This window comes from Pristiophorus japonicus, chromosome 2 (assembly GCF_044704955.1).
Source record: "Pristiophorus japonicus isolate sPriJap1 chromosome 2, sPriJap1.hap1, whole genome shotgun sequence".
Classification (NCBI taxonomy): Eukaryota; Metazoa; Chordata; class Chondrichthyes; family Pristiophoridae; genus Pristiophorus; species Pristiophorus japonicus.
Window position 1 is genome coordinate 177,789,954 of NC_091978.1, and position 18,793 is coordinate 177,808,746.

General features: G+C 46.6%; 1 protein-coding gene across 3 annotated transcripts in view; it reads right to left on the reverse strand.

The window, feature by feature from the left end:
* LOC139242811 (TBC1 domain family member 1-like) overlaps nucleotides 1–18,793 on the reverse strand; it is a 428,759-nt gene that overhangs the window by 208,219 nt on the left and 201,747 nt on the right. For all 3 annotated transcript variants that reach the window (XM_070870508.1, XM_070870511.1, XM_070870517.1), the window contains exons 7-9: nucleotides 11,043–11,153; nucleotides 10,587–10,718; nucleotides 1,819–1,908 (exon numbers count right to left, since the gene is read on the reverse strand). In XM_070870508.1, coding sequence (XP_070726609.1) covers nucleotides 1,819–1,908; nucleotides 10,587–10,718; nucleotides 11,043–11,153 — 333 coding nt within the window. The remainder of the gene's footprint in view (nucleotides 1–1,818; nucleotides 1,909–10,586; nucleotides 10,719–11,042; nucleotides 11,154–18,793) is intronic.

Sequence of the window (18,793 nt, forward strand, 5' to 3'; positions counted from 1 at the left end):
AAACTATGATGTATACCATCTTCATTAGGGGCGCTGCTAGAAATTTTATTTCGAACTGAAGCTATCCTAGATTCCTTCTGCAAAATGATTGTATAAATTGTGCTATATTCTAGACTATGTTCTACAATGATGGCGAGCTACATAGATAAAGGGCCCAAGTTTCGGGCCGCGCCTAGAACAGCGCAGCCCCGACCTGGACGCCCGTTTTTCGCGCCACAAAGTGCGCCTAAAAAAAACTTCCAGATTCCAGCTCCCTGCTGGTCCTCTTGAGCCTGGCGCGGCACAGCATGAGCAGTCGGGGGCGGAGCTAGGTCCCTGCATTGAAAACAGTGCCGGGACCTCTGCACATGCGCGCTACAGTGGGCACGCATGTACAGTAGCTCCAGGCGCCCAAAACTGTGTGGGAGGGGCCCGTCGCACGCAGCCCCTAGCCCTGGCCGAATGGCCTCACTGGGGCTGCGTGCATAAGGCTCCTCCCACGCCCTGCTCCTGCTTCCTCCCGACCCGATTCCTGCTTCCCCCCACCCCGCCCCCGGACCCGACCCGACCCGCGCTCCCTCCCGACCTGACCTCCCTCTCACTCACCCCCCCCGACCCGAACCGACCTCCCTCCCACCACCCCCCCCGCCGACCCGACCCCTCCCCCGGACCGGACCCAACCTAACCTGACCTCCCTCCCCCCGACACGAACCGACCCGCGCTCCCTCCCCCCCCCCCCCCTGTCCCCGAACCAACCCGACCTCCATCCTCTCCCCCGCCCCCCGCACCGGACCTGACCCGACCCGCGATCCCGACCCCGACCCGCGCTCCCCCCGCCCCAACCCGACGCCATCTACCTGTAAATCTGGTGCTGGGGACAGGCCCTGCCCGAAGTCTTGGGCCCGGCCGGTTCAGCCTCCCCCCCCCACCTTCTCCTTTACCCCCCCTTGTCCTTCCCCCCCCCCCTCCTTTCCCCCCTTCTGCTTCCCCCCCTCTGCTTTTTTTCTCCTTTGTCCCCATCTCCTTTCCCCTTCTCCTCTCCCCCCTTCCCCTTCTCCTCTCCCCTCCCTTTCCCCTTCCCCTCTCCCCTCCCTTTCCCCTTCCCCTCTTCCCCCCCCCCCTTTCCCCTTCCCCTCCTCCCCCCTCCCCTCCCCTCGCTGTCAGAAACACAGACACTGACAGACAGAGAATGAGAGACACGCAGACAGACAGAGAGATAGAGACACTGACAGAGACACCCTGGGGGGGGGGGGGGGGGGGGGGGCATCCCAGCACGCTGTTGGAGGGCTCCCGGTGCTGCAGTCGGTAGGTAGAAAATGTTTTATTTAATGATTTAAAAAAATATATATTTCTTATTAATTTTTTTTGATTGATTTATTGGTTGATTTATTGATGTTTTTATCATTTATTATTGATGATGGCTCTTTATTTGTAAAACTGAAGTGTTTAATGTTTGTAAACTTCCCTTTAAACCCCCCCCCACCATTCCCTACGCCTGATTTGTAACCTACGCCTGATTTTCTAAAGTGTAGACAAGGTTTTTTCGAGCGTACAAAAATCTTTACTTACTCCATTCTGTTAGTTTGGAGTAAGTTTTCACTGACGAAACTTTGAAAACAGGCGTAAGTGGCCGGACACGCCCCCTTTTGAAAAAAATTCTGTTCCAAAGTGAAACTGTTCTAACTGACTAGAACTGGAGCAAACTAAATGCCGAGAATTTGAATTTCTAAGATACTCCATTCTGCACCAGTTGCTCCAAAAAATCAGTAGCAACTGAGGCCGAAACTTGGGCCCAATGTTAGTAAGTAAACTACCACGATTTATAGGCAGAAAACTCACCTTGGACAGGTTGGAACTTGATGGACTCAAAGTTGTTTTTTCTGACACAGTAGTTTCAGCACTCACTTGGCTTTTGAGCCTAGACCCTCCCTGCAGGGGGAAAATGCAAAGCAATTACAACAGAAATTCTACTTTTCTACAAATTTATGGAGAAATCTGCATCAGGTTAATCAGAACTTCTTAAAATCTGTAAGTCTGCTGAACACTCAAAATAACAGAAACATAGAAAGTAGGTGCAGGAGTAGGCCTTTCGGCCCTTCGAGCCTGCACCACCATTCAATATGATCATGGCTGATCATGCAACTTCAGTACCCCATTCCTACTTTCTCTCCATATCCCTTGATCCCTTTAGCTGTAAGGGCCACATCTAACTCCCTTTTGAATAAAGCTGACAAACTGGCCTCAACAACTTTCTGTGGTAGAGAATTCCACAGGTTCACAATTCTCTGAGTGAAGAAGTTTCCCTTCATCTCGGTCCAAAATGGCTTATTCCTTATCCTTAGACTGTGACCCCTGGTTCTGAACTTCACCAACATCGGGAACATACTTCCTGCATCTAACCTGTCCAGTCCCGTCAGAATTTGATATGTTTCTATGAGATCTCCTCTCATTCTTCCAGTGAATACAGGCCCAGTCAATCCAGTCTCTCTTCACATGTCAGTCCTGCCATCCCGGGAATCAGTCTGGTGAACCTACGCTGCACTCCCTCAATAGCAAGAATGTCCTTCCTCAGATTAGGAGACCAAAACTGTACACAATATTCAAGGTGTGGCCTCACCAAGGCCCTATACAACTGCAGTAAGACCTCACTGCTCCTATACTCAAATCCTCTCGCTATGAAGGCCAACATGCCATTTGCCTTCTTCATCGCCTGCTGTACCTGCATGCCAACTTTCAATGACTGATGTACCATGACACCCAGGTCTCGTTGCATCTTCCCTTTTCCTAATCTGTCAACATTCAGATAATATTCTGCCTTCCTGTTTTTGCCACCAAATTGAATAATCTCACATTTATCTACATTATACTGCATCTGCCCACTCACCTAACCTGTCCAAGTCACCCTGCAGCTCACACTGCCACCCAGCTAAGTGTCATCTGCAAACCTGGAGATATTACATTCAATTCCTTCGTCTAAATCATTAATGTATATTGTAAATAGCTGGGGTCCCAGCACTGAACCTTGTGGTACCCCACTAGTCACTGCCTCCCATTCTGAAAAGGACCCGTTAATTCCTACTCTTTGCTTCCTGTCTGCCAACCAATTCTCTATCCACGTCAATACATTACCCCCAATACCATGTGCTTTAATTTTGCACACTAATTTCTTGTGTGGGACCTTGTCAAAAGCCTCGTGAAAGTCCAAATGCACCACATCCACTGGTTCTCCCTTGTCCACGCTATTAGTTACACCCTCAAAAAATTCTAGAAGATTTGTCAAGCATGATTTCCCTTTCATAAATCCATGCTGACTTGGACCAATCCTGTCACCGCTTTCCAAATGCGCTGCTATTACATCTTTAATAATTGATTCCAACATTGTCCCCACTACCGATGTCAGGCTAACCGGTCTATAATTCCCCTTATTCTCTCTCCTTCCTTTTTTTAAAAAGTGGGGTTACATTAGCTACCCTCCAATCCATAGGAACTGATCCAGAGCCTATAGTATGTTGGAAAATGACCACCCATGCATCCACTATTTCGAGGGCCACTTCCTTAAGTACTCTGGGATGCAGACTATTGGGCCCTGGGGATTTATCTGCCTTCAATACCATCAATTTCCCTGACACAATTTCCTGGCTAATAAAGATTTCCTTCGGTTCCTCCTTCTCGCTAGACCCTCGGTCCCCTAGTATTTCCGGAAGGTTATTTGTGTCTTCTTTAGTGAAGACAGAACCAAAGTATTTGTTCAACTTGGCTGCCATTTCTTTGTTCCCAGTTATAAATTCACCTGATTCTGACTGCAAGAGACCTACATTTGTCTTCACTAATCTTTTTCTCCACATATCTATAGAAGGTTTTGCAGTCAGTTTTTATGTTTCCTGCAAGCTTACTCTCATACTCTATTTCCCCCCTCCTAATTAAACCCTTTGTCTTCCTCTGCTGAATTCTAAATTTCTCCCAGTCCTCAGATTTGCTACTTTTTCTGGCCAATTTATATGCTTCTTCCTTGGATTTAACACTATCCCTAATTTTCCTTGTTAGCCACGGTTGAGTCACCTTCCCCATTTTAATTTTGCGCCAGACAGGGATGTACATTGTTGAAGTCATCCATGTGATCTTTAAATATCTGCCATTGCCTATCCACCGTCAACCCTTTACGTATCATTCACCAGTCTATTCTAGCCAATTCACATCTCATACCATCGAAGTTACCTTTCTTGAAGTTCAGGACCCTAGTCTCTGAATTAACTGTGTCACTCTCCATCTTAATGAAGAATTCTACCATATTATGGTCACTCTTCCCCAAGAGGCCGCGCACAACAAGATTGCTAATTAATCCTCTCTCATTACACAAGACCCAGTCTAGGATGGCCAGCTCTCTAGTTGGTTCCTCGACATATTGGTCTCGAAAACCATCCCTTTTCGACTCCAGGAAATCCTGCTCCACCGTATTGCTACCAGTTTGGTTAACCCAATCTATATGTAGATTAAAGTCACCCATGATAACTGCTGTAGCCTTATTGCACGCATCCCTAATTTCTTGTTTGATGCCATCCCCAACCTCACTACTACTGTTTGGTGGTCTGTACACAACCCCCACTAGTGTTTTCTGCCCTTTGGTGTTCCGCAGCTCCACCCATACAGATTCCACATCATCCAAGCTAATGTCCTTCCTTACTATTGTGGTAATCTACTCTTTAACCAGGAATGCTACCCCCACCTGCTTTTCCTTTCTGTCTCTCCTTCCTGAATATTGAATATCCCTGGATGTTGAGTTCCCAGCCTTGGTCATGTTATTGGTATGTGGGGATCACTGATGGCCCATTGTGCTGCGCCTGGGAGGAGCACGTATTTTCACATTCCTGCAGTTAAGAGCTTGATTCTGGCCATCCCATCAGAAGGAATCATTGAACGGAGGCCACAAATGCCTCCACAGTTAGGGAAAATGGTAAAGTTTACACCAGACCCTCTCATACATCTCCTGCTAAGTTGCTTACGAGGGGTAATGGCCAAGGCTTTCAAATTGGATATAGGAAAGGGATCCTTATTACCATTTTACTTCCAGCAAAAGATGGCATAATTAATTAACAACCTTAGCCATCTTGGAAAACGGAATGCCCTATCCCAAACAAACAGAGTTCAAATGCTTGCCTTAACTTCCTTGTAATGTGATGCCTACCATTGTTGAGCCAGAGAGCTGAGCAGGAGGATAGCACCCTGCTGGGTGGTAGCTGCGAATGTGGGGGAGAAAAGGAAGTGAACAGCAAGGGAGATATTAGGAAGAAATCCAGAGGACAAGCCCGCCATAAGTACACCTCCTAACAGCCAATCGCAGATGGACTAATGACACCAGTAGAGAAATCCATACTATTTTTTCCTCACTGAAGATAGAAGCCAACAGAGGCAGTAAAAAGAAGAGCTGGAACAGGAGAATAAGTGGAAGGGAAATTGAAATTAGGGTTGAAAGCTTTTCGCGCCTTGTACAATCTTCACATTTTAGACAACTTTCACAGTGTAATTATTAAACAGCTTCTGCTGAAAATGCAATTCACCAGAATGATAGAATGATCAGTCAACTAGTGCCACAAAGTCACTCCCACATGAGTGTTTCATGCTCATTAACTTCACTGAATTACAATATTTACTTAAGGTGAAGCAGAAGTCACATTTTTCAAACTCTTATCGACAATACTGTAATCTTAATACTTGTTTACAAAATTACTGATTTCTTTATAAAATAATGTGTCTACCAAAAACGCAATATTTTATTGTAGAATATTTGCCAAGGAGCATTTTAAGTTTTGTTTTTGTTACCGGTGAGCACTGCCTATTATTGTGCTGAATTACTAATTCAATTCCTGTAGGTGGCACTATTCCACCATTATTGTTTAAAAGCAGTACTGGTGCAATAGGGGGTTTGGTCGATTACATTTGACTCAAAATGCAACAAAGCTGACCAATTAGGAGTTACATCTGGTCAGCTACTTTGGACCTAGCTACAGGCAGCGTATGGACCTTGCCCCTCCCACCTCAGTGGGAAAAGACCAGCAAGAATTACAAAGTCACAAGCCCATCATTATCCTGTGGTTGTCAGTCCCTTCCTGCAGTAAAAATGGAGATTCAGCATCCATCAGAACAACCTAAAATGCAAAACTTCCTGTCTGTAGCAACAGCTGCCAAGTTATTCTCCTTACTAATTTACTCCCTTCATCTCCAGAAAGGGGACATCCCACAGATCACTGAATAGAGATAAATGCCGGAATTTTCCCAGCCTTGAGAGTGCGGGTTTGAGGCAGGCCAGCTGTCAAAATGGTCCTGATTGACAGCAAGTCGGGATCCCGCTCTGAGCCCGCCTCAGTGTGAGTTTCTCAACTGTCAGATCAGCGTTCGGATAGCTGACCCGACAGCAAGAGGCGGGACAGGTCATTATCATTAAAAAGGTACTTAAATGTTAGTTAAGAGACTTAAAAATTGGCACTTACAATTTTACCAACCTTTTGACGGGTTTGTCGTGCCTCGTAGAACACACCAGGTAAGTGGAGTCGGGTTCTCAGTGACCCTCCATTGCTTTGGTTAGTTAAAGTGGTATAAAAGCTACCATTACACAGCAGTTCACTTTCCAATGTCAGGTTTTGGAAGAGACGTTTGAGCTGTATGCCCTTTGGAAATGTTTGCAGTGAACTCTCTATTCACTGTCACCTCCTTAGAGCAACCTCTCTCACCACTGACAGGACACTTCTGTCACCTCAACCTCACCTGCCATCTATTCCAGCAACATCGGTGCCCTTCAAAAAATGTCACCTTGGCCCTTAGAATCCCAGCATGATCAGGCCCATCACCAATCACACCAGCACCACCACCAACACCACCAACCTTCTCCAAATCACCTGATGCTGCACAGTACACAGGGCATCAGCACCCGACCACATTGCTGCCCGGGAGGCCAGTGATGGCCTCACCATGGCCAGATTTACTTCACTTCATGCTGTGCATCCTGACTGCCACATGATGCGCCAGGTTGGCACCAACCCACACCAACTGCATAAAGCATCCCTGTCATGTCCAACCCATTCCTTTCACACTTATAACCATTGTGGGTGGTACACTTATGTCTCAACATTCACTACAATTCACTAAGCAACTTCCAAAGGTGCTCACAAATCTGTCCAAGAATGTAAAGTGCTGAAAATAAAGTTTTCAATGTTTGACAACACATCAATATTAACTATACATGAACATTGGCTAAAGGACCCAAGTGCCTACCCTTGTGTGTTGTTAGTTGGTATGATTGGACAAGGATGGAGGGTGAGTGTGAGGGGTGGCTAGTGAGATGGGGAACTGATAATGTAGATAGAGATGGATGGGTGGAGGTGCAAGGCAAGTTGATGTGACTAAAGATGCACAGGGTTGGAGTAGGGAATGCAGAGTGATGGTGGTGTGATGAGTGGCACAGAAAGATGAGGTTGAGTGTGGCTGTGCAGTAAGGTTGTGTGATCTACTGAGATAATTGAAAGGTTTGCGCCAGTGCAGCCAGGAACTCCTGACAACATCCCTGCTTGTGCCCTCCTGTGCAATGTGCAACCAGGCTGCATTGGTGGACTGGGGAGGTCTCTTCTGTCCATTGGAAGGGAAGAGAACCTCCGTGCGTGCTGTGACTCCCTCCATAAGTATCTGCAGGGAGTCATGGGAGAGCCAGGGTGCAGCCGTGCACCTATGTGCAGTACTCGTCAGTGATTTTAGCACCTCAATGCTGTAGAAGAACTGTCAAAAGCAATGTGGGCATGGTCCCTTTAAGAAAACCGGCTGATGACGCGTCATCAACTGATGTCATCAAACCGGCTTCCTCTTAATTGGCTGGGAAGCCTGCAGGGCAGGCTTAACAGCACAATCAACGGAAGATTCAGGACAGAGGACGGCCTCGAGTTGGGAGTGGGCTTACCACAGACCACTAATCCTGGCCACATCGATCCTACCGCGTGTGGCAAAATTGTGGTCCAGGATTGGGAATCCTCATCAATCTCCCCCATTCTAATCCAGGGACATTGAGACCAATTCTAAATCTAATCCTATTACCGTTCTGGCTGGAGCCAGCGAATTTAGCACAAATCATGGATCAAACCTGGGATCTTACTGGTCTGTAAGGGCATAGGCATGACCTCCCTGTGACCCCAGGATGTAGAAGTACTTGCATATTAGAGCAGAATTAAACTTGTTGTCTGCAGGGACTGGGTTTATAGAAGCGGAAAATCCTGCCCAAGAAACCTCTTCGATTTCTTTGAGAAAGTGACATAACAAGTGGACTATGGAACGCATTATATATTGGTGCCGAGACTTCCACAATATGTGTGAAAAAGTTCAGCACAACAAGATATTAGTTGAACTCAAAGCTATGGCAACTCAGCATTATGGAAGTACAGAAAGCAATGGGTACTTGTTAAAGGAGTTACATCAGAGTGGGGGGGGGGAGGCAGGGACTGATTAAGAATACCAAAGAGCAGAAAAAGCTAGGGGCATCTGTGGTATATGAACAGTCCTCTGCGTGTTGATGCACGTCAATTTTTTCGAAGATTCAGCCAGCTCTTGTGTCATGCAAGCAGAGGTTAGATCCAGCTTGGTGAATGACTTCCCCCCTGGGTAGTGGGTACTGGTCCTGTAACGAGACTCGGTTGATCGTTACCTTGTAGTCCCCGCAGATTCTGACCGTCCCATCGCTCTTCGACACCGGAACAATTGGACTGGCCCACTCGTTGAACTCGACTGGCTATATGATCCCCTCTCGTTGAAGTCTGTCCAGCTCGATCGCCACTTCCTTTCGCATCATGTAAGGAACCGCTCGGGCCTTGTGATGAACGAGTCGTGCATCAGGAGCTAGATGGATCTGCACTTTGGCTGAAGTTGCTGATGACTGGCTCGAATAACGACGGGAATTTGTTTAGCACTTGGGCGCACGAGGCGTCATCCTCCGAAGACAGCGCTTTGATGTTGTTCCAGTTCCATCGGATCTTTCCTCGCCAGCTTCTGCTGAACAGCGCTGGGCCTCGCCTGGTACAATCCATAGTGGTAAATCATGCACAGCTCCATCGTACGATACCTTCACTGCCACACTGCCAATGATTGGTATGAGCTCTTTGGTGCAAGTGCGCAGCTTGGTGTGGATCGGGCTTAGTTTTGGTCTTGTGCCTTGTTGCCCCACAATTTCTCAAAAACCTTCTGGCTCATAATTGACTGACTCGCCCCCGTGTCCAATTCTATGGAAACTGGAATGCCATTTAATTTGACTTTTAACATTATCAGAGGGCTTTTGGTGGTGAAGGTGTGTACCCCATACACTTCCTCTTCAGCCTCGGTTGAGTTGCCTCTCTTACTTGTTCAGCGTGATCCACGCCAGATCGGTCATCTTCTGCCGACTCTGCCACGTGGTGAGTCGCAGCACATCTGCACATTTGCTGGAGGTGCCCCATTGTTCCGCAGCCTTTGTACACGTAGTGCTTGAATCGACATTGATGGGCTCGATGATTACCCCCGCAGGGCCAACACGGTGCTAATGGATTCACATTCACGCCCCACGGCGGACTCTGAGTCATCCTAGGTCTGGCCTCTGCGGGCGTGTAGGCCCTGCCATGTACAGTTCTACCTGCTGAAGGCGTTATTTTATGCACAGTACTTGCCGGCGGTGAGTTCCGATGCTGCAATGATACCTGTTTAGTGTTATCGTTCGTGGACATAAAAGCCTGGGCTATTGTGATGGCCTTGCTCAGATCTAGGGATTCGGCAGACAGCAGTTTGCGAAGAATGACCTCGTGGCCAATTCCAAGCACGAAAAAATCCCGCAACATTTCCTCCAAAAATGCTGCAGATACGCACGGTCCCGCAAGGCACCTTAGGTCGGCGACATAGCTCGCTACGTTCTGGCCCTCAGAGCGATGGTGCATATAAAAGCGATACCTAGCCATCAAGATGCTCTCCTTCGGCTTGAGCAGTTCCCGAACCAAAGTGCACAACTCTTCATATGTCTTGTCCGTTGGTTTCGTCGGTGCTAGCAGATTTTTGATGAGGCCATATAGCGTGGAACCACAAATGGTGAGGAGAATCGCCCTGCGCTTGATCGCGGTTTCTGCCTTTTACAGCTTGTTGGCCATGAAGTATGGGTCAAGACGCTCAACGAAGACTTCCCAATTATCACCCTCAACAAATCTCTCAAGAATACCAACGGCAGCCATAACTACGTGAAAGTTTGTGATCTGTTACTTGTCGCCAATTGTTACATTTAGAATAACTCCACAAGACTGTATATCTTAAGCTCAAACTGTTGTGACCTTGGTCTCTTTATTGTAACTCCAGAGTGAGGAGGTAGCGTGGTAGACTGCCTTTTATACCTGCTTGCCCAAGTGTGCAGGTGACCCTTGGGTCTCCCACAGGTGCACCCTTGGTGATAAGTCTTGCACATTGGTAATGTTTACCTATATAACAAAAATGTTTTTCTCATTCAGTGGTATCTTAATTTGGTGATTAACAGGCAAAACTGGCTTGCGCAGATGAGCTCTCCATATCATATCAACACACGGTGCAAGGAATTTTTTAGCAAGAAACAACAGAATGCTCACCATTGACAAAATATTCTCCAGTGATTCTGCCAATGATTTTTTAGCCTTGATTTTCAGGTGGTCCAGTCTGAAGCGGCCAGAGAGAGATTGTTGTTCGTTCAGAATGGAATGCTGTGGGCAGCTTAGTGCGGTCTGAAAATAAATGCAAGATCTTTGAAAATCACAAATCCTGATCCAAGGCAAACATTCCATATGGGGCAGGATACAAAATGAGTCAGCCTAACTTCTCTGCAACTGAACATGAGGCTGCCTAAAATGAACATTAGGCCACAGTGAATAGGAATAGTTTGTCCTCTTTACGTTGGGCAAACTACAGCAAAAATCAAAGCAATGATTCTGAAACCAAGCCACTGTGTTGGACAGAAAACACTTTGTTACTAAATACAAAATAACCTATCAAAGTAGTTTTAAAGAGATCCTGACACATTATTGCCCGTGACCAAGAGGACCCTGTACCTGCTTTGTGTCTGCATTGTGGACATGCAGCTTCTGTTTCTCTTCGTAGAGCTGTCGGAGCATTGAAAGAACAAGTTCATTTTCTTCCAGTTCATTTTTTGGCTTCATTTTCTATAAGCAGACATTGTTTTGATTAAATAATTTCAAATAAGCACAATCTACAACATTCTCAACAGCTCAAAAAATGATTAAGACACCAAAGGGGCAAAAACAAAGGAAGTCATTAATCATCTGGTCATTCAGGTCCATGTACAAAACCAGCTATTTATTTTGCACCTAAAACTTTGCACTGCTTTAGACATCATATCCAGCTTACTTTTGATTGGACATTAAGGGTTGGGTTTTGGGCTTGTCGCCACCTCTGTTTTCGCCCTGGAGGGGTGTCAGTGGTGGCGGTAAGCACTTGCAGGTGAGAGGCCAGCTTCCAGCACCCCGCCGGGACTTTCGATGCTGCTTTCGGTGTGGCACAGGGCATTACAGCCCAGAAGAGACCAGCCGGTGTGCCTGGTTGCGACATCAGATCGATTTTTGGCTGCCACCCAATCCATAGCGCTCTATAGAGCGCCCTGCTGGGACCGCCTGTGAAAGCTGGTGGTTCGAGCTGTAACGGCTGTAGTGAAGTAAGCAATGACCAGAGTGCGAGAGCGCATGCGCGAGTGTGAGCGAGCGAGCGAGCGGTTTTTATGATAATCTGGTGACTTTGATAATCATTTCTCCTGGTGCTAGATCTACTTAATTCAATTTCACAACTTCCCAGGGTGGAATTTGAACTCAACATCTGCATTGTTAGTCCATACTGTAATCATTACAGTACTGAACTCTCCATGACTTAAGCTGCAGGTAATGTCCAAATCCATCAGTTACATTACGGGAGGGAGGGTGGGTGAACTGAGGTATATAAAAAGAGCAACTTTTGTAGTGATGGATTTATGGGGGAAGGAAGCGAATAATGATGGTGTACAATTTATTTCACAAGGAATTTGAGAACATGACTATATCATTTGTAGACACATTTTCCCCCCGCATTTTAGAGTCAACTATAATTTAGTGAAACCAAGAATGATGGTGAATGGAGTGCACTAGATCCAGCAAGAACACAGCATCATCTGTTAATTTCAACCTCAGCATCCTATTTAACCTTGAGCTAAGATTCCAGCCCCATATTCTTTCATCATAAAGACTGCCTACTTCCATCTCTATAACATTGCCGATCTCAGCCCAAGTGCTGCTGAAACCCTCATCCATGCTGGTTACCTCCAGACTTGACTATTCCAATATTCTCCTGGCCGGCCTCTCATCTTCCACCCTCCATGAACTTTAGCTCATCCAAAACTCTGCTGCCCGTATCCTAATCCACACCAAGTCCCACTTACCTATCACCCTTGTGCTCACTGATCTACATTGGCTCCCAGTCCACCAATGTCTCCATTTTAAAATTTTTATCCTCATGTTCATAATCTCTCCATGGACATGCCCCTCCTTATCTCTGTAACTTCCTACAGCCCTACAACTCTCCCAAGAACTCTGCATTCCTGCAACTCTGGCCTCTTCTGCATCCCCCACTACCTTTGCTCCACCACTGGTGTCTGTGCTTCAGTCATCTCGGCCCCAAGCTCTGGAATTCCCTCCCTAACCCTCTCCGCCTCTCTTTCCTTAAAATCAACTTCTTTGTCTAAGCTTTTCATCAGCTGTCCAAATATCTCCTCTTCTTTGGATCGGTGTTCATTTTTGTTTGATCACACTCCTGTGAAACACCTTGGGACATTTTACTACGTTTAAAGTGTTGTATAAATGCAAGAAAGATGAAAAAAAATGTTGGTTGTTCCTTTTGGTTGTGCAGGTCTCCAAAGCACGCAGTGCCACAACATCCTGAAGAACCACTTTTAAGAGCCACTAATGTCAGCAGAACTCCATGTAAACTGGAGTAAGAAGTACCAGAGGCAATAAACGAAAAGTTGACAAGTGGACAGGACTCAGGAAATATTGATAGTTAGTGTATCTGAATAATGGTCATTTGGGTGAATCTCTGAAGAGCCTATGAAATCATTCAGCAGCAGGGATTTTCAGGATAGGCAACCAAAAACAAATTCTCTACTTCAAGCCACCAGAGGCGGTAATATGTTAAAGATTAAAAGTTAGAGGAGTTTGCTTACCAACTGGCAGCACCAACAATGGCTGCACTAAATACAACAATTATTCCCAGATGTCAGTGTTCGAAGACATCTGGTTGTAGCTATTGGAAATGGCCATTTGCCCCTTCTACTTCAAGGTAGTGAATGATGCTATCTATCCCTATTCCCCCCCTCCAACCATGCATGGTAGGACTGGAAGTCACAGAAAATAATGCCCCTAGATCTGATACTTGGAGAGAAAAACTCTACAGGGCGTGGTTTCTCGGACCCCTTTTCCGACGTTGATGTGCTCCATCCAAAAACTGGTTCACTTTTTCCAGCAAAGTTGCCAAGTTCAAGGCCAGCTCTCTGGTTCAGCACCAATGCTTTTAATAGAACTACTAGGCCACACCAAATGAAAGCAATTTAAAATCTCAAAAACCATTTGCCTTATACGAGCAACATTTATCTCAATGTAAACGGTAACATTAGTCAACTGCGCAACTTGAAGCCTGGTGATTGTTGTAGATGAAGATGAAGATGATGCTTTACAACAACTTAGGGCTCAATTTTGGCTAGGAGTTAAACATAGAAAATAGGTGCAGGAGTAGGCCATTCGGCCCTTCGAGCCTGCAACGCCATTCAATGAGTTCATGGCTGAACATGCAAGTTCAGTACCCCATTCTTGCTTTCTCGCTAGACCCCTTGATCCCCCTAGTAGTAAGGACTACATCTAACTCCTTTTTGAATATATTTAGTGAATTGGCTCCGTTTCTTTTTGGAGTAACTTGGTTTTTCTGGCGTAACTTAGAAATTCCCATTTTCCACATCAATTTGCACCAGTGTAAGTGAGTTAGTTACGATTTTTTTTAATTTTGTTTTTTTTCTCTCAAAGGGGGCGTTACCAACCATCTGCGCCAGTTCTGCCCATTTGGGCAACTTTGGTCAGCTAATAGTTACTCCAAATCGACTTAGGCCAGCATATGCGGCCACTTCAGAAAACCCTTGCGGAGAGTTAAGAAATCGGCGCAGGTAGGTACATCGGAGGCCATTCGATCTGGGATAGGGGCGGGAAGGGAAGCGGAGAGGACCTGCACCTAAAGCACCAAGCCTTACAAAGCACCAAACCTTGGAAACAAAAAATAAGAAGGATTCAATAACAAATAAAAAATTGAAGTAAGTCCGACCTTCATCTGAAAACTCAGCCCAGGAAAGCAGCAGGCCGGCCGGTGCGGGCGGCCACTCAGCCGTGGCTAGGGGCATGTGGGCAGGAGAACTGATAGAAATCATCCATGCAGGAGCACTATCAGCTCTCCTGCCTGCCCGCCGCTAGCCCTGGCCATGTGGCCGCCCGGTGCGATTTTTAAGATTGAAGTGATTAAAGCTTCAAATCAAATGGAACTAAGCAGTCCATGCAATTGCCACGCCATACCCCTACTCACAACATTTAGCCGGCATCGGGTCCCACACAGCAGCTGCAGCAAGACACAGAGAGGCTGGGGGCAAGAAGCTACTGCACATGCGCTGACACTCCACTGCGCATGTGGAGACGTCCCGGCACCGTTTTCGGCGCAGGACACTGGCTCCACCCCCGACTCGACTGGCCACGTTGCGCGACCACTTTAGCCGGACAGCGGCTAAAGTGGGAAGGAAATTTTTCAGCACAATTCTGAACAGCGAAAAACAGCGCATTTCTGGTAAGTGTGCCAAAAAAAGGGCTGGGCCAAAATTGAGCCTTTGAAGGGAGACAACCCACTCAGGGATTTATTCTATCGTGACTATCATGAATTAAGAGCCCTTGAATTGCTCCATGTCATATGCCCACACAAATATTCCTGTAATATTTTCTTGCTTGGGGAACAAGGAAATGGCAGACCAATTGAACAAATACTTTGGTTCTATCTTCACTAAGGAAGACACAAATAACGTTCTGAAAATAATAGGGGACCGAGGGTCTAGCGAGAAGGAGGCACTGAAGGAAATCCTTATTACTCAGGAAATTGTGTTCGGGAAATTGATGGGATTGAAGGCCAATAAATCCCCAGGGCCTGATAGTCTGCATCCCAGAGTACTTAAGGAAGTGGCCCTAGAAATAGTGGATGCATTGGTGCTCATTTTCCTACATTCTATCGACTCTGGATCAGTTCCTATGGATTGGAGGGTAGCTAATGTAACCCCACTTTTTAAGAAAGGAGGGAAAGAGAAAACAGGAAATTATAGACCGTTTAGCCTGACATTGGTAGTGGGGAAAATGTTGGAATCGATTATTAAAGATGTAATAGCAGTGCATTTGGAAAGCAGTGACAGGATTGGTCCAAGTCAGCATGGGTTTATGAAAGGGAAATCATGCTTGACAAATCTTCTAGAGTTTTTTGAGGATGTAACTAGTACAGTGGACAAGGGAGAACCAGTGGATGTGGTGTATTTGGACTTTCAAAAGGCTTTTGACAAGGTCCCACACAAGAGATTAGTGTGCAAAATCAAAGCACATGGTATCAGGGGTAATGTATTGACGTGGATAGAGAACTGGTTGGCAGACAGGAAGCAAAGAGTAGGAATAAACGGGTCCTTTTCAGAATGGCAGGCAGTGACTAGTGGGGTACCGCAAGGTTCAGTGCAGGGACCCCAGCTATTTACAATATATATTAATGATTTAGACGAAGGAATTGAATGTAATATCTCTAAGTTTGCAGATGACACTAAGCTGGGTGGCAGTGTGAGCTGTGAGGAGGATGCTAAGAGGCTGCAGGATGACTTGGACAGGTTAGGTGAGTGGGCAAATGCATGACAGATGCAGTATAATGTGAATAAATGTGAGGTTATCCACTTTGGGGGCAAAAACACAAAGACAAATTATCTGAATGGTGACAGATTAGGAAAAGGGGAGGTGCAACGAGACCGAGGTGTCATGGTACATCAGTCATTGAAAGTTGCCATGCAGGTACAGCAGGCGGTGAAGGCGGCAAATGGCATGTTGGTCTACATAACGAGAGGATTTGAGTATCGGAGCAGGGAGGACTTACTATAGTTGTACAGGGCCTTGGTGCCCTGGAGTATTGTGTACCGTTTTGGTCTCCTAACTTGAGGAAGGACAATCTTGCTATTGAGGGAGTGCAGCGAAGGTTCACCAGTCTGATTCCCGGGATGGCTGGTGTTTGAGAGGCGAGCGACCTATAAGAGGCCCGTCAGTGAGCAGCGGGAGTTCATGAGAGGTGGGAGTTCTGGAGGCGCTCAGCCTACAAGAGGCCCGTCAGTGAGCAGCGGGAGTTCGGGAGAGGCGGGAGTTCGGGAGGCAAGCGGCCGACAAGAGACCCGTCAGCGAGCAGCAAGAGTTCGTGGTCGGAGGCGGGAGTTCGGGAGGCGAGCGGCCTACAAGAGGCCGACCGGTGCACCTGCAGCAGAGAGGCAAAAAAGAAGTAGAAAGAAATCGAAAGGTGATGTCACAGCCAAGGGGGTAAGTGATTGGTCAGTAGTTTTTCTTTTTTCTTTATCAGTAAGTAACATTTAGCATTGTTGTTGCCAAATTAAATTTATCTAAGGGTTAAGTCATGGCAGGAGAGCTCGAACACATATTATGCTTCTCCTGTACTATGTGGGAAGTCAGGGACGCATCCGGTGTCTCTGACGACTACATGTGCGGGAAGTGTATCCGCCTGCAGCTCCTGACGGACAGCATTGCGGTCCTGGAGCTGCGGGTGATGAACTCTGGAGCATCCACGATGCTGAGAATGACGTGAATAGCACGTTTAGCGAGTTGGTCTTACCGCAGGTAAAGGGTACACAGCCAGATAGTAAATGGGTGACCAACAGGAAGAGCAGTGGAAAGAAGGTCGTGCCCCTGCGGTCATCCCCCTGCAAAACAGATGCACCACTTTGGGTACTGTTGAGGGAGATGACTCATCAGGGGAGAGCAGCAACGGCCAAGTTCATGGCACCGTGGGTGGCTTTGCTGCACAGGAGGGCAGGAAAAAGAGTGGGAGAGCTATAGTGATCGGGGATTCGATTGTAAGGGGAATAGATAGGCGTTTCTGCGGCCGCAACCGAGACTCCAGGATGGTATGTTGCCTCCCTGGTGCAAGGGTCAAGGATTTCTCGGAGCGGATGCAGGACATTCTGAAATGGGAGGGTGAACAGCCAGTTGTCGTGGTGCATATAGGTAACAACGATATAGGTAAAAAACAGGATGAGGTCCTCCAAGATGAATTTAAGGAGCTAGGAGCTGAATTAAAAAGTACGACCTCAAAAGTAGTAATCTCAGGATTGCTACCAGTGCCACGTGCTAGTCAGAGTAGGAATCGTAGGATAGCTCAGATGAATACGTGGCTTGAGTGGTGCAAAAGGGAGGGATTCAAATTTCTGGGACATTGGAACGGGTTCTGGGGGAGGTGGGACCAGTACGAACCGGACGGTCTGCACCTGGGCAGGACCGGAACCAATGTCCTCGGGGGAGTGTTTGCGAGTGCTGTTGGGGAGGAGTTAAACTAACATGGCAGGGGGATGGGAACCTATGCAGTGAGACAGAGGGAAACAAAATGGAGGCAGAAGCAAAAGATAGAAAGGAGAATAGTAAAAGTAGAGGCAGATGCAGTATAATGTGGATAAATGTGAGGTTATCCATTTTGGGGGCAAAAACACGAAAGCAGATTATCTGAATGGTGGCAGATTAGGAAAAGGGGAGGTGCAACGAGACCTGGGTGTCAAGGTTCATCAGTCATTGAAAGTTGGCATGCAAGTACAGCAGGCGGTGAAGGCGGCAAATGGTATGTTGGCCTTCATAGCTAGGGGATTTGAGTATAGGAGCAGGGAGGTCTTACTGCAGTTGTATAGGGCCTTAGTGAGGCCTCACCTGGAATATTGTGTTAGTTTGGTCTCCTAATCTGAGGAAGGACGTTCTTGCTATTGGGGAAGTGCAGCGAAGGTTCACCAGACTGATTCCAGGGATGGCTGGACTCTCATATGAGGAGAGACTGGATCAACTGGGTCTTTATTCACTGGAGTTTAGAAGGATGAGCGGGGATCTTATAGAAACGTGTAAGATTTTGACGGGACTGGACAAGTTAGATGCAGGAAGAATGTTCCCGATGTTGGGGAAGTCCAGAACCAGGGAACATAGTCTTAGGATAAGAGCTCGGCCATTTAGGACTGAGATGAGGAGAAACTTCTTCACTCAGAGAGTTGTTAACCTGTGGAATTCCCTGCCGCAGAGAGTTGTTGATGCCAGTTCATTGGATATATTCAAAAGGGTGTTAGATATGGCCTTTACGGCTAAGGGGATCAAGGGGTGTGGAGAGAAAGCAGGAAAGGGGCACTGAGGGAATGATCAGCTATGATCTTATTGAATGGCGCTGCAGGCTCAAAGGGCCGAATGGCCTACTCCTGCACCTATTTTCTATGTTTCTATGTTTATAGGCAATGGAGAAGTAGATATTAACCACCATCTGCAGATTTTGATGGACAATGTCTGAGGTGTTTCAAAGAACACAAAGTTATTATTATACTTGTAGCCAATAGGATTAGAATGATCCACAATTACTTCAGAAGTTGTAAACAAAATACTGAAATTTCATAAATTAAAAGCAAATTAAATAAATTGTAGGAATTATTGATCTTGACAGGAAGAAAGAAAGAGTTAAAAATCTA